Source organism: Coregonus clupeaformis, chromosome 1, assembly GCF_020615455.1.
Source record: "Coregonus clupeaformis isolate EN_2021a chromosome 1, ASM2061545v1, whole genome shotgun sequence".
NCBI lineage: Eukaryota > Metazoa > Chordata > Actinopteri > Salmoniformes > Salmonidae > Coregonus > Coregonus clupeaformis.
In genome coordinates, this window is record NC_059192.1 from 45037622 (window position 1) to 45053676 (window position 16055).

General features: G+C 43.2%; 1 protein-coding gene across 4 annotated transcripts in view; it reads left to right on the forward strand.

Moving 5' to 3' along the window:
- The window catches only part of LOC121569219 (cilia- and flagella-associated protein 46), a 105892-nt gene that overhangs the window by 63276 nt on the left and 26561 nt on the right, over positions 1-16055 (forward strand). For all 4 annotated transcript variants that reach the window (XM_041879994.1, XM_041880023.1, XM_041880005.1 and 1 more), the window contains exons 42-50: positions 2658-2846; positions 3023-3145; positions 3927-4109; positions 4296-4469; positions 4795-4892; positions 5248-5324; positions 8064-8233; positions 9251-9357; positions 15577-15662. In XM_041879994.1, coding sequence (XP_041735928.1) covers positions 2658-2846; positions 3023-3145; positions 3927-4109; positions 4296-4469; positions 4795-4892; positions 5248-5324; positions 8064-8233; positions 9251-9357; positions 15577-15662 — 1207 coding nt within the window. The remainder of the gene's footprint in view (positions 1-2657; positions 2847-3022; positions 3146-3926; positions 4110-4295; positions 4470-4794; positions 4893-5247; positions 5325-8063; positions 8234-9250; positions 9358-15576; positions 15663-16055) is intronic.

Consider the following 16055-nt stretch of genomic DNA (forward strand, 5'->3'; position numbering starts at 1 on the left):
ACAACCTCTGTAACTAGACTCCTCACCTAGAGAGTCACATTTCAACAGTAAAAACCTAAAGAATTCAGATATCTTTACATATATGCCTTTTGAGTCATAATAGATATGTTATAAATTTAACAGTAATCCATACTCAATCTCAGTACTACTGATCTTAATTTTGGTTTATCCTATAATACAATATGCAGATTTTGTTTTAACAGGTTCTGCTTACCTTTGTATTGACGGCCGTCTAGATCAGTTTCCTGAGGCGAGCTGGATTCCTGGCTGCTCCTGCGAACAGGTCACCCGTCCTTTCTGATCCGTCTCATACTTGTCTCCCCTCTCTATCAACTTTCTATGGACCGAATTCAGAGAAGAAAACCATCCTCTGCTACCAATTTTGTTGATAAAACAAGTTTACTGGAGAACGGAGACCAAGTAGAGACTTTTGGACAAGGTGGATAATTGTATAATATAAGGCAGTTTATTCAGAGGTAAAGATATCTGGAATCGCGTGCACGGACCCGTTCGTCAATCTCGTAGGGAGATATCTGAGAGAGCCCCTAAACATTGTGTGCTGACATTTTATACAATAAAATGAAGTAGGTTGATTCTAGTAGTTCTGATCTTCTGATTGGTCCTGATGAGTTGGGCGAGGTCCCCTCCAGGTTAGTATCACTGTTGCATTGGCTCTGAGTCGGGTTCTCTGTCTTCAGATGTTCAGCCTAAGAGAAGGGGGTTTTTGTGTGTGTGTGTGTTTGTGTGTGTTTAACAGTGGTGTGTGTGTGTGTGTGTGTTTATCAGTGGTGTGTGTGTGTGTGTGTGTGTGTGTGTGTGTGTGTGTTTATCAGTGATGATGTGTGTGTGTGTGTGTGTGTGTGTGTGTGTGTGTGTGTGTGTGTCCTCAGAGCAAGAACTCGTGAGTTGGAAGAACTGAGAGACCTATGGCGTGGGTGTTGTCCATAGCCACCTGCTGATAAGGCTGACAAGATAGAAGTCTTTTGTGCATTGTATTAAATACAAAGGCCCAACACAAGATGGGTCATGCACAAGATTTTAGTCAGACCAAGCTATAACATTATATATTTACTACGACAGTACCCCTCCCCTTGGCCCTAATTACCCCTTCAATGTTTGCAGATCTGTAAGGTGAAAGTAATATGGTGGAAGCTTTACCACTACACCTATACGGACTCTTCAGACATGCTAACATCAAGGAATTAGTGCCAAGGGGGAGGGATAAGGAGCAATTTGGGACTGGTGGATAAACATAGCTAAAGAAAACTACTAGCCTACACAGTTACAAAACCATTTCCTCAATTCTGGGAGGCTTAATACAAGTCAATGCCTGACTTGTGAGAGCGGGATAGGAGATTGCCGATTGCATCAACTAGCGCTTTGAATTGAACATTTTCGATCTAATATTTATGTGTGAAGCTGATGATTAAGCTCAGACAGGGGAGGCCTCGTGGGATATGGGCATGCAGACTGCAGAGCACACACTCCTCTGGTCGATCTTCAGTAGTTCTGTGGGAGGAGCGCAATCATGTCTGACTGATAGTAAAGAGCTTTTCTCCCAAAGTGAAATCTCCACCACTATTATGGGGCTGATCTGATCAATACTGGCAGTGATTAAGCTTATTGCTGGATGACTCGCTTCATGTTGTTTCTCTCTGTTGCTGCTCCCCGTAATATCAGCTCCCCCTTGAAAAAACTAAGCGAGATCTCACTAAGAGTAAGATCTGTCCTGTAGCTACAACCTTTAAAGTTTTTTTGTTGAGAAATGGCCCTTCTTCTGCAACCAAGACAATTCATTAAACCAATGTGCTTTTGATTTGGAGGAGTTTGTGTTTGTCTTGAAATTCCCAAAATTTGTACACGGGAGGGAGAAGCTCCTCCATTAGAAGAAGTCCAAGTAGGTTTTGGAATAAGGATTAGGCCTACCTAGTGCAGTGTTTCCCAACTCACTTATAAATGTGACCTGTGGAATGCACATGGAATTTAGACTTGGGAGCACTAGTGCCAGTCAGGTAATACATTAAATGGCACATGGTTACAACTGTATCGTTGTTTCAAGTCCAGTGTGCTCAGGCTGTTGTTACATTTGTATCATTTGAGGGGCGTGCATCACCAGCAAAGTAATTTGTATCATTTTTCTTCTTCTGTGAAAACCATTAGCACAGGCAAATCTGATTTAGGTTTATGCAGAGTCATTTATTTCTTAATACATGGCTCTGGGCTTAGCTATACCACAGCCCTGCCATAGAAACAAACAGAACATGACTTTGTGTCCGTGGTTGAACCTTTTATAATGCAGAAAACCGCTCGTTTGTAGCCCAAACCGTTCAAAACTAAAGACCTATTTTATCAGAGCTACATTTTCTTCTTGGTGCAGATTCGCGGGACGCTCTTACAGGGGTACACACAAATTAACTATCATGAGTAAGGAACAATCAAAACTATGAAAATATTTCAAATAAACCCTATTTAATCTCTCAACTTTTGTCACAGAAAATAGATGATTTGCAGTATGGATCAGATGAGATGGAGGTCATTACCACTAAATAAATGAATAGGGACATTTTAGGTGTGCCGCAGAATTTCTTCCTTTATACATCCCTCCATTTCCTCTGTGGCCCCCTCTAACCACCCCCTCCTATTTGTTCCCTCTGTAGGAGTGGATATCTACAGGGAGGACCCTGGGGCAGGTGGCTTTGAGCCATCTGGCCACGGTCAACTTCCTGTCTCTGGGCTGTGTGGAGACCAGAGCCAGCTCTCTGAGCCTGATGGGGAAGTGCCTGAGGCTGCTAGCCATGCAGAGAGACCCGCTCTACCCCTTCACCCTCTGGGATGGACACAACCTGGTACGGACACTCTGACAGACACTACCAAAAACAGTAAAAATTGACTAAAATTGACTTTTAGGGGGGCTCAAAGTGACTTTTAGAGATGTCATTCCTCTTCACAAAAATCTAAGAGCTCAAAAACAATTGTCAGCGTTCATGACCAGATTGTAAACTAATCTTGATTCTATGAACAGGAGGAGGACCAGTCAGAGTCTAAAGCCAGCCCTGAGGAGGAGGAGGAGTTAACCGGAGAGAATGGCCGAGAATCAAGCAGAACGGAGCCCAGACATTACACAGCCAAATGTGCTGAGTTGCAGGTACTGTATAGTCTACCTGGAACCTTTCCTCCACTTTAATCTGGTGTCTTTAGACAAAGCCTAGTCTATCTTATCTTCAACAGAAGTCACGTTCTTGGCTAGTCTTTATTTATTGTAAAAGACAGATAGTCTTTATTTTAAAAGTAATCTTGGTTACCCAGAAGTAAAAATTATCTCATTAAAGTTTGTAGTTTCCTGTTTTACTTCTGGGGGGAATGCTGTTAACAATTGTGATTACCTTTGTGCAAAGGAAGGAAGCGAAGTCTCCTCCCTCGCAAACGGAAACTCTCGGCCAAACCCCTCCCTTCCGCTAATTTCACCCGTGTTTATCATGGCCAAAAAGGACATTTTTGTTTTCATGAATTTTTACAATACAGCCAATTTTGACTTTGTGGCTGTGGAATCTAGTGGAAACTGTTTATCATCCGCACACGGGCTTGAAAATCACAGCACAAGTTTAAGCACCGCCTTCGCCCAATCCTGATTCGTCCAAATAATCAATGACGAAAACCCCAAACCAGGAACTACTGTTGCTCGTAATCACATAATTCTACGTGCGCTTTGACAGATTCTCGCTGTTTCATCTGTCCACGAGAGATTATATTAAAAGTAACCTAAGAATGTCAAGTCCATCCAGAAATGTAACTCTGAAGTTGGTGCAATAGATTAATAGCAGGTGGCATTATGATAGCATGTTGGCATACACAACTTGTAGCTACTTGTGTTCTCTCTCTCTGTGTGTGTGTGTGTGTGCGTGCGCCCGTGTGCGTGTGTATTCCAGAGGAGAAAACGTTCTGCCCAGCAGCTGCTGGCTCAGGCCAGTGAGACTTTAGCCCAGGCCATCAGCCTCTCCCTCCAACACAAACTCCCCAGCTCCATCCTCTCAGAAGCCTGTCTCAATATGCTGGAGTGTCACGGCCAGTTTGACCCCTGTGCCACCGGTCAGTACCTGGCCCTGCTCCAGGTACAGTGTACATGCATGTGTATGTCCGCGTGTCTGCACGTGTGTGTGCAAGTGTGCGTAGTTAGACGCTGTTTTGGTCACTGTAAAATGTGTGTCACAGTCTAACTGTTTGTGTGTTAGTGTCCCTACTCCCCTTATAGCAGATATTGTGTGCTTTTGCTCATCTCTGTTAATCTCTATTCCCAGAGCTGCTCCTGCACGGCTATGATGGCTGACATTCTAAGATCTGCTTGCACTGACACTCGTGTGTCCCAGCTCTCTACGCTACTCAACCTACACAGGAACCTGCTCCCCTCACAGGAGGAGACCCCCACTAGTCTGCTGAAGGGAGTGGAGGACTCACTCAATGGCCTCTCCAAGGTACTGTCCCACAAAACACCCTCAATACAACATATGTTTTCTAGGCACCATAGAGATTCACTTGAACCCCCATTACTGCTTCCTCAGAAATGTAATGCAATATATTAAATATGCCTTGTTTTGTTTCACACATTGAATGCCATGTGGTCTCTCTGTGGTGTATCCATCTTTCTTAGCTGGCTAATTGCCTTTAAGAGTGTGTTCATTACAAGCTTTGGATAAAGTATTTATTTGCAGTTGCCATTTCAATTATGTATCAACATAAATAATGTACTCAGTATAAATGTGCAAAAAATGTATCAGCATGTATCAAATCCGTGCCCAGGCCTACAGCCACCTGACCATCAACCCAAGTCACCTGAGTCTCCTGGGAGAGCTGCCCTCTAACCTGAAGATCCTGCTGCTTCAGCACACACAAGATAGGTACATGTCAACGGGGGCTTTTAGTCTGTCCACCGTGTGTCAGACACACACAAGCCCACAAGTCTACTCTGGCACCATCTGTTACGCTGGCTCATGGTCTGTAATGTTATGACCGCGTGGTCACATTTCACATTAGGTTAGTTTACATACATTTTCTGGAGCAGAAGTGGCCTGGGTGCAATACCTGATGATGCCACAAGAGGGATAGTGTCATCCTATGTCCTCTGTAGAATCAGCACAGTCGGACTCCTGCTATACCATTTTAAATACTTCACTATAAATGCCACCCATACGTATAAAGTACTGTCGTGACACAGTTTGCAGGCAAATAGGTGAAATGTGTGTTCCTTTTTAGGTCAACTCTCTATGGAGCTTTCTATGAGAGGAGCAAACTAACAGAGAGTCAGAGAGGGAAGGCCATGCAGGTTTCTGGTGAGGCTTCTCAACCTTTGGAATATTTTCATTTAGTACATGTTCAGTAGGTGGTAACCAGTAGCACGCTTGCATTTATGGGATAAGAAGATGGATGCCAACCTTTTAAAGGTTTATTTTTGTGTGTGGGTGGGATTTTCATTGCTATGATATGCAAATCGTTTTTTAAGACTAGGCAAAAAGTCCATTGATATGCTGCAGCACTGACCTTAAGTGTTATCAGCATTCAGAATTAAACTTTAAAGAAATAAATCATTCCAGCGTAACATTTAGTACGCCAGGTCTCTCCCTAACAACAGGGCCCATGAAAGGTTCAGAGCTAATTTAGACAAAGAGACACATGCAAAGATGTACACCTCAAGCTGAACCTCGGCAAGACGGAGCTGCTCTTCCTCCCGGGGAAGGACTGCCCGTTCCATGATCTCGCCATCACGGTTGACAACTCCGTTGTGTCCTCCTCCCAGAGTGCGAAGAGCCTTGGCGTGACCCTGGACAACACCCTGTCGTTCTCCGCTAACATCAAGGCGGTGACCCGATCCTGTAGGTTCATTCTCTACAACATTCGGAGAGTACGACCCTGCCTTACACAGGAAGCGGCACAGGTCCTAATCCAGGCACTTGTCATCTCCCGTCTGATTACTGCAACTCGCTGTTGGCTGGGCTCCCTGCCTGTGCCATTAAACCCCTACAACTCATCCAGAATGCCGCAGCCCGTCTGGTGTTCAACCTTCCCAAGTTCTCTCATGTCACCCCGCTCCTCCGCACACTCCACTGGCTTCCAGTTGAAGCTCGCATCTGCTACAAGACCATGGTGCTTGCCTACGGAGCTGTGAGGGGAACGGCACCTCCGTACCTTCAGGCTCTGATCGGTCCCTACACCCAAACGAGGGCATTGCGTTCATCCACCTCTGGCCTGCTGGCCCCCCTACCTCTGCGGAAGCACAGTTCCCGCTCAGCCCTTGTCAAAACTGTTCGCTGCTCTGGCACCCCAATGGTGGAACAAGCTCCCTCACGACGCCAGGACAGCGGAGTCACTCACCACCTTCCGGAGACACTTGAAACCCCACCTCTTTAAGGAATACCTGGGATAGGATAAAGTAATCCTTCTACCCCCCCCCCTTACCCCACCCCCAAAAAATAAAATAAAATAAACATATTGTAAAGTGGTTATCCCACTGGCTATAAGGTGAATGCACCAATTTATAAGTCGCTCTGGATAAGAGCGTCTGCTAAATGACATAAATGTAAATGTAAATACCTGGACACGGACCCTTTCACCTTTCGTCTGCAGCCGCTAGCCAAGCATGGGAATAGCAGATTTTCTCATTCTAAAAAACAAAGTAACGTTGATCTCCTCAAATGATCTTTCTGTAGACTCTGCTGTTCGAAAAAGCACAGGCTAGCATCTGGACTTGTTTCGGGAGAATGAGATCAAATACGTTCATCACAAAGAAGAGAGGGGGAGGGAGGGAGAGACAGGGTTCGTACGGTCATGAAAATACTGGAAAAGTCATTGAATTTTAAAATGGTGTTTTCCAGGCCTGGTGTATCCAGGTGTTTCCACCGACACTTGCGAATAAGGCCGTACAAAATTGATTAACTTTTTTGAACGATTCATATGATTAATTTAAACAATTATTTTTGATGAAACGAACGATTCACTTTGCTATTCTATTAGTTGGGATCCAGTTAAATCGTGGTGAGTCGAATCATGTGAATCAAAATAATAATTATTGAATCGTGAAAATTAATTTTAGGAAAAAATATTAGATTTAGCCTTTCTTTTTGATTATGTGGCTTAAAAACTTGTTTTATAGATATTTCCAGTTGATTTTGGCATCCAATGTATAGGACATTGCAACTCCATAGATGTTAGTCAGCCTGCAAAGTAAACACTTCTAAGGTAGCTAAGATAAATATTTGAAAAAGAAAAGGCGAGCCGCACACTCTAGAAGCTCAGATGCAATAAATTAATAACAATGTTTTGACAGCCAAGATGTCTTCATCAGGGTATAGGCTAAGATAAATATGACTAAACTAGAAAAGAAAGAAGAAACTAGAAGAAAATGTGTGTGCTTGCTTCAGCAGAATAAAACCATTTGTAGCTTACCATAGCCATTTGATCTTTGATATATTGAATGAGCAAATTATTTAAGAAGGCATAAAATGTATTTGATTGTAATGTTGCAATGTTTTACATCAAGGGTGGTCAATCATCCTCCAGGAGAGCTAATGAGTGTACATGCTTTTATTCCAGTCCCCCTCTAACAAACCACATTTAAAAAATGAGCTGGTCAACCGGACCTTGGTAAACTAGCTCTGATGTGTTTGAGCAGGGCTTGATGAAAAGCCTGCAGAACCAGTAGTTCTCCAGACTGAGGGTTGACCACATGTCTTTTAAACAGTTGCCTAACAGGTATTCTACTTTGTGGGTGGTTAGGTGCCTTGCTCAACGACAGGAGATGGTACATGGGATCAGAGCGCAGCCACCCATGGTGTCGATACCACATTACGCTTACTATTTTATACGTACATAGAGACGCTGCCAATTGTTGGTCATGGAAATTTGGTTAAAAGTCATGGAATTCCATCTTTCAAAATGTGTATGAACCCTGGAGAGAGGGAGGGAGAGACCGGGAGGGGAGAAAGAAAGAGAGATGGGAGGAGGTACTGAGCAGAGAAGGCGGATGGGGGCTCGGGGGGACCAATTACAGAGGCTGTGCTGTTCTTTTGTTGCAGGTACGCTGGTCTGTACCAGGGTCGCCAAGGTTGCTGTCCACCCCAGGGCTCTGCTTGATCTCCGGGACAGAACACAAACCTTCAGACGCGAGACCAAACACAACTTCTTGAAGGAGGCGCATTGGCTTGGCAATGAGGGCAGGGCGGGGAGCGAGCGTCACATTCACCCAGTAGGTCACAAACCCTCTACAACCCCTTTATGAACCCTCTACGACCCTTTGACTTGGCTGTGCAAGTAACATTTTTAATTGGTCGCATCGGTGCGAGCTGCAAATTCTAGTATGCTTAATTCCAAAAAGCTGAGTTACTGTATCTCGATACAGGTGCATGAGAATAATGTGATTACTTCAAAGAAAAGAGAAATCCGCACACTGCTTTTGCTGGCATCATACATTTTATTAAAGCTTTCGTGTCGGCCTCTTGGCCTTCGTCAGAGCTTTGAGCTTTAATAAGTGACACAAGCAAGAGCAGTGTGCAGGTTTCTCTTTTCTTTGAAATACTTTTGCTGCAACTTTTTTTAGGACATTATATGTACTGTTCGTTTTATTAATTACACAATGGTGAATTAGCCCCAAATGAATTAGTCTATGTCATATTGGTACACAAAAGTGATTAAGCAAATGAATCTCTATTGAACAAAAGGAATATGCAATTCTGGAGCCCTATTTTAAGAGTAAAATATAGCAACAATAGCCTAATTGTCAACCCAAAATGTATGACAATCACTTTTTTAGATTGCACACAGAAATATCTTGATCATGCATTCCTGCTTGGACTTGTTAGATTAAACGTATTTCTTGAAACATACCATCTAGGTAGCACTGTGAAATACTTTATGAGATGATTGCAAAAAAAAATCGATTTTATGATGCCTCAACAACATTATGGTGCGACCAAATCATGACCTGGTGCCACCAACTGAAAATGTTAGTGGCCCTGCTCTATTACCCCTCCACAAACCCTCTCTTTTTCTCTTTTAATATGATCGACTGGCCTCATAAATAAACCAGTCTACAACAATATCCCGGAGCTGAATGTCTCTCTCTCTTCCCTCACTTTCTGACGATATCGGATTTTAATGTCCAAACATTGTTCAAGTTATGTAGGTCTGTGTAATCATTGTCAGTGCTCGAGACAATTGTTGATCTTACATGTCAGCTAGGCTTTTACTTTTTGTCTCTGTACAGAAATCGAACTCAGAAGAGAAATTGGAATCTCATTTTAAAGCCATTGTACAAGAAATGGAGGACTATTTGTGTCCAATCCTCTCTCAATTTGACTTCTCATGCTTCAGGTAAGTCAGTACAGGTCCTGATATTGTCCTGTTTTGTACAACGGTCATTTTATGGTAAAACAATTTTATACAGTTTTCTTAGCTGTACTGGGAGGTCAAAAACAGTTCTGTTTATTGCCGAACCTAAACTTAACCCAACCCCTTACCCTAACGTTAACCAATTGCGATTACTTACTGTACCTAAATGTGACCAACCTTTTTTCTTGGCTAAACCACTCAACCAATGATATTGTTTCTGCCCTTGAGGCAGAGCTGCCCTGGGAACAAGATTGAATAAGGAAAACTCCAATGCAGTTGATTTTATCTACAGTTCATCATAGAGCTGGGCGATATGGGCAAAAATCCATATTGCAATGAATTGCCTGAATTGATGCGATAACGATGAATAGAACGATAAGACTATAACATTAATGTGCACCACAGCTTATTTGTTATTATCATTTAAACTACTACTAGTAATTTGATGGTTGTAGCCATCAATTGTCATATTAACCCATATTAGCAAACTTATTTCATTTCTAGTATACAGTGAGGGAAAAAAAAATTTGATCCCCTGCTGATTTTGTACGTTTGCCCACTGACAAAGAAATGATCAGTCTATAATTTTAATGGTAGGTTTATTTGAACAGTGAGAGACAGAATAACAACAAAAAAATGCAGAAAAACGCATCAAAAATGTTATAAATTGATTTGCATTTTAATGAGGGAATTAAGTATTTGACCCCCTCTCAATCAGAAAGATTTCTGGCTCCCAGGTGTCTTTTATATTGGTAACGAGCTGAGATTAGGAGCACACTCTTAAAGGGAGTGCTCCTAATCTCAGTTTGTTACCTGTATAAAAGACACTTGTCCACAGAAGCAATCAATCAATCAGATTCCAAACTCTCCACCATGGCCAAGACCAAAGAGCTCTCCAAGGATGTCAGGGACAAGATTGTAGACCTACACAAGGCTGGAATGGGCTACAAGACCATCGCCAAGCAGCTTGGTGAGAAGGTGACAACAGTTGGTGCGATTATTCGCAAATGGAAGAAACACAAAATAACTGTCAATCTCCCTCGGCCTGGGGCTCCATGCAAGATCTCACCTCGTGGAGTTGCAATGATCATGAGAACGGTGAGGAATCAGCCCAGAACTACACGGGAGGATCTTGTCAATGATCTCAAGGCAGCTGGGACCATAGTCACCAAGAAAACAATTGGTAACACACTACGCCGTGAAGGACTGAAATCCTGCAGCACCCGCAAGGTCCCCCTGCTCAAGAAAGTACATATGCATGCCCGTCTGAAGTTTGCCAGTGAACATCTGAATGATTCAGAGGAGAACTGGGTGAAAGTGTTGTGGTCAGATGAGACCAAAATGGAGCTCTTTGGCATCAACCCAATCATTACATTTTAGTCATTTAGCAGACGCTCTTATCCAGAGCGACTTACAGTTAGTGAGTGCATACATTATAATTTTTTTGATTTTCTTTTTTATACTGGCCCCCCGTGGGAATCGAACCCACAACCCTGGCGTTGCAAATGCCATGCTCTACCAACTGAGCTACCTCCCTGCCAGCCATTCCCTCCCCTACCCTGGACGACGCTGGGCCAATTGTGCGCCGCCCCATGGGTCTCCCGGTCGCGGCCAGCTATGACAGCGCCTGGATTCAAACCAGGATCTCTAGTGGCACAGCTAGCACTGCGATGCAGTGCCTTAGACCACTGCGCCACTCGGGAGACAACCCAACTCGCCGTGTTTGGAGGAGGAGGAATGCTGCCTATGACCCCAAGAACACCATCCCCACCGTCAAACATGGAGGTGAAAACATTATGCTTTGGGGGTGTTTTTCTGCTAAGGGGACAGGACAACTTCACCGCATCAAAGGGACGATGGACGGGGCCATGTACCGTCAAATCTTGGGTGAGAACCTCCTTCCCTCAGCCAGGGCATTGAAAATGGGTCGTCGATGGGTATTCCAGCATGACAATGACCCAAAACACACGGCCAAGGCAACAAAGGAGTGGCTCAAGAAGAAGCACATTAAGGTCCTGGAGTGGCCTAGCCAGTCTCCAGACCTTAATCCCATAGAAAATCTGTGGAGGGAGCTGAAGGTTCGAGTTGCCAAACGTCAGGCTCGAAACCTTAATGACTTGGAGAAGATCTGCAAAGAGGAGTGGGACAAAATCCCTCCTGAGATGTGTGCAAACCTGGTGGCCAACTACAAGAAATGTCTGACCTCTCATTTTTTTGTTTGTTATTCTGTCTCTCACTGTTCAAATAAACCTACCATTAAGATTATAGACTGATCATTTCTTTGTCAGTGGGCAAACGTACAAAATCAGCAGGGGATCAAATACTTTTTTCCCTCACTGTAGGCTATGATCGGTATGGTCAGTGGCGATTATTTTCTGTTTACCTTCCCAGCTCTAGTTCATCATGTCTGACTTATTCATTTGTTGTATCAGCTAGACATTGCAAGATATTAAAATGAGTTTTTGTGTCGGTGTGGCCTGTGATCTTTCTCGCTCTCTCTCTCTCTCTCTCTCTCTCTGTGTGTGTTTGGTTTTACTATCCTTATGGGGACCAGAAGTCCTCACAAGGATAGTAAAACAAGGGACATTTTGACAAGTGGGGACATTTCGCCAGTCCCCACAAGAAAAAAGGCTATTTTTGGTACAGTGCCTTGCAAAAGTATTCATCCCCCTTGGCGTTTTTCCTATTTTGTTGCATTACAACTTGTAATTTAAATTGATTTTTATTTGGATTTAATGGACAAAATAGTCCAAATTGGTGAGGTGAAATATTTTTTTTAAACTTGTTTCAAAACATTCTAAAAAATTAATAACGGAAAAGTGGTGTGTGCATATGTATTCACCCCCTTTGCTATGAAGCCCCTAAATAAGATCTGGTGCAACCAATTACCTTCAGAAGTCACATAATTAGTTAGATTGCACACAGGTGGACTTTATTTAAGTGTCACATAATCTCAGTATATATACACCTGTTCTGAAAGGCCCCAGAGTCTGCAACACCACTAAGCAAGGGGCACCACCAAGCAAGCGGAACCATGAAGACCAAGGAGCTCTCCAAACAGGTCAGGGACAAATTTATGGAGAAGTACAGATCAGGGTTGGGTTATAGAAAAATATCAGAAACTTTGAACATCCCACGGAGCACCATTAAATCAATTATTTAAAAAATGGAAAGAATATGGCACCACAACAAACCTGCCAAGAGAGGGCCGCCCACCAAAACTCACGGACCAGGCAAGGAGGGCATTAATCAGAGAGGCAACAAAGAGACCAAAGATAACCCTGAAGGAGCTGCAAAGCTCCACAGCGGAGATTGGAGTATCTTCCCATAGGACCACTTTAAGCCGTACACTCCACAAAGCTGGGCTTTACGGAAGAGTGGCCATAAAAAAGCCATTGCTTAAAGAACAAAATAAGCAAACACGTTTGGTGTTCGCCAAAAGGCATGTGGGAGACTCCCCAAACATATGGAAGAAGGTACTCTGATCAGATGAGACTAAAATTGAGCTTTTTGGCCATCAAGGAAAACGCTATGTCTGGCGCAAACCCAACACCTCTCATCACCCCGAGAACACCATCTCCATGGACTTTACAGTGTCCCAAAACTTTTTGGAGTTAGTGCTACAGGATGCAAATTTCTGTTTGAAAAAGTTAGCCTTTGCTTTCCTAACTACTTGTGTATATTGGTTCCTAACTTCCCTGAAAAGTTGCATATCGCGGGAGCTATTTGATGCTAATGCAGTACGCCACAGGATGTTTTTGTGCTGGTCAAGGGCAGTCAAGTCTGAGGAGAACCAGGGGCTATATCTGTTCTTAGTTCTGTATTTTTTGAATGGGGCATGTTTATTTAAGATTGAGAGGAAATTACTTTTAAAGAACAACCAGGCATCCTCTACTGACGGAATGAGATCTATATCCATCCAGGATACCTGGGCCAGGTCAATTAGGAAGGCCTGCTCGCTGAAGTGTTTTTGGGAGCATTTGTCAGTGATGAGGGGTGGTCGTTTGACCGCGGACCCGTTACGGACGCAGGCAATAAGGCAGTGATCGCTGAGATCCTGGTTGAAGACAGCGGAGGTGTATTTAGAGGGTAAGTTAGTCAGGATGATATCTATGAGGGTACCCATGTTTACGGATTTAGGGTTGTACCTGGTAGGTTCGTTGATAATTTGTGTGAGATTGAGGGCATCTAGTTTAGATTGTAGGATGGCCGGGGTGTTAAGCATATCCCAGTTTAGGTCACCAAGCAGTACGAACTCTGAGGATAGATGGGGGGCAACCAATTCACATATGGTGTCCAGGGCACAGCTGGGGGCTGAGGGGGGTCTGTAGCAAGCGGCAACAGTGAGAGATTTATTTCTGGAAAGGTGGATTTTTAGAAGTAGGAGCTCAAACTGTTTGGGCACAGACCTGGATAGTATGATAGAGATGTGACAATCTTATAGAGACATACCCAAGAGACTTGCAGCTGTATTTCCTGCAAAAGGTGGCTCTACAAAGTATTGACTTTGGGGGGGTGAATAGTTAGTTTTCAGTTTTTTTGTATTTCTTGTTTGTTTCACAAGAAAAAATAGGTAGGCATGTTGTGTAAATCAAATGATACAAACCCCCCAAAAATCTATTTTAATTCCAGGTTGTAAGGCAACAAAATACAAAACATGCCAAGGGGGGTGAATACTTTATAGAGGCTATGTTTAGGGTTAGATTTACAATTAGGGTTAAGGTTAAAATTACGGTTAGGTTTAGGGGTTTAGGGTTAAGGATAGGGTTAGGTTAAGGGATAGGCTTGGGCGGTATATCGTATTCTGTATACCGTATACCGGAGTATTTGGAAAAAGCCACAGGAGGGTTTTTCAATACCGTCAAAACAGTTTCTTTGAAGTTTTTCAATAAATGTGAATATTTATAGCTACTTTTTAAATTAATACCAGCAGTCAACATGTGCAATACGTTAGGAGATAAAGCAGATAGCGTTCTTCATTTCACCTGTCACATTATTTTACATTATGAAGCCTACCGTAGTTCCCCAGAACAGTTGAGCCAGTCACTTGTTTGTTTTTAAATAGGAGAAAGCGGGAACTGGTGAGCCCATAGCGTTCTATATCTATCGGCCAGTCTCTGTTGTGCGGCGCACATGAGGTGATGAAGTTAAGTCTTATGCAATTCAGTACTAAATGTTTGCCATCAGATATCTTATAACGGCTTTCTGCTGTGTTTGAGAAGTCAAAGAGCCCTCTGAATAATTTATCTGTACGGCTGCCATGTTTTCCCTGTGCTTCCTGCTAGCGTTTTTTTTCCTCCTCCATTCTTCTCCCCTCTACTCCGTGTACAGATGCTGCTCTTCCTTTAGAAAAGCATGCATCACAACTGTGTTCATTTGCACTATTTCTCTCATTCACTTTCGCTTGTAAATGTCCACGCTCCTGAAAAATTATATTCGGTAGCTACTAGTTATGCTTGTATAACTTTATGAGGTGGATTTGCCTGTCTTTGCATTGAGTTCATTTTAGTTTTCACTCGTTAGCATTTAGCTAACAGCATCTATGTGATTTCGCTATTACTTGTGCTAAATTTGTTAGCATTCTGGTAATAGAGGCACAATGGACTTTTCTGCCATTTTTAACGGCCTCTTGTGTGCTATGCCGGTAATACCGTAAATCCCGGGATGGCAGAATAACGGTATGAAAATCTGGATACTGCCCAAGCTTAGTTAGGGAAAATAGGATTTTGAATTGTAATCAATTGTTTGGTCCCCACAAGGATAGTAAAACAAATGTGTGTGTATCAGTGGAGGCTGGTGGGAAGAGCTATAGGAGGATGGGCTCGTTGTAATGGCTGAAATGGAATTTATGGAACAGAGTCAAATGTGGTTTCCGTATGTTTGATACCATTCCATTTATTCCATTCCAGCCATTACAATGAGCCCGTCCTCCTATAGCTCCTCCTACCAGCCTCCAGTGGTGTGTATGTTTGTGTGTGTGAGCGCATGCGGAAGCGCGTGTGGGAGTGAGTTTCTTTGTGCATGTATGTGTCCGCATGCGTTAGTCTGTCTATTTGTCGAGCTAGGTGTCAGCTGTCACGTTCCTCTGTATCCTCCGCCTCCTCATGCTTCTCTGGGCCTTATTGATTAATGTTCTCATGTCTGGATCAGGTCCCCACTGTATCCCTCCTGATCCTCCCTGTCCTTATCTACTTCACTCAGGCACCAGACGCCATCAATTTCCATCCCGGAGTCCACCCGGACCAAAGAAAAGGAGGAGAAAGCAGGCCCAGATAAAGGTCTAGCGGGTGCGTGTTGCTCGTCCCAAAAACCTGATAGGCAGTAGAGGATATATACAGTGAATGGACGCCCCCATCTCCCATGTCTTTCATTTCTGTTATACCAGTTTGTTTATTGACCAAATTATGTACAGTGGAGCCACATCAGCATGTTTTTACATGAAAGGCAAATGGTATTTAATTCCCTAAATACAATACTAACTGAAATATATATGATGTTCAAATATTTACACTAGTGCGAGATACAGTACAGCTATAGTATATGTAATGGAACATATAATTTACCAAATAGCCAACTGGACCAGGGCTTAAGAGACCCATTTCAGATGGTGATTTATACTTTGGATTTCCCCTCGCACCATTACATGTATAAGTATACACTGAGTGTACAAAACATTAGGA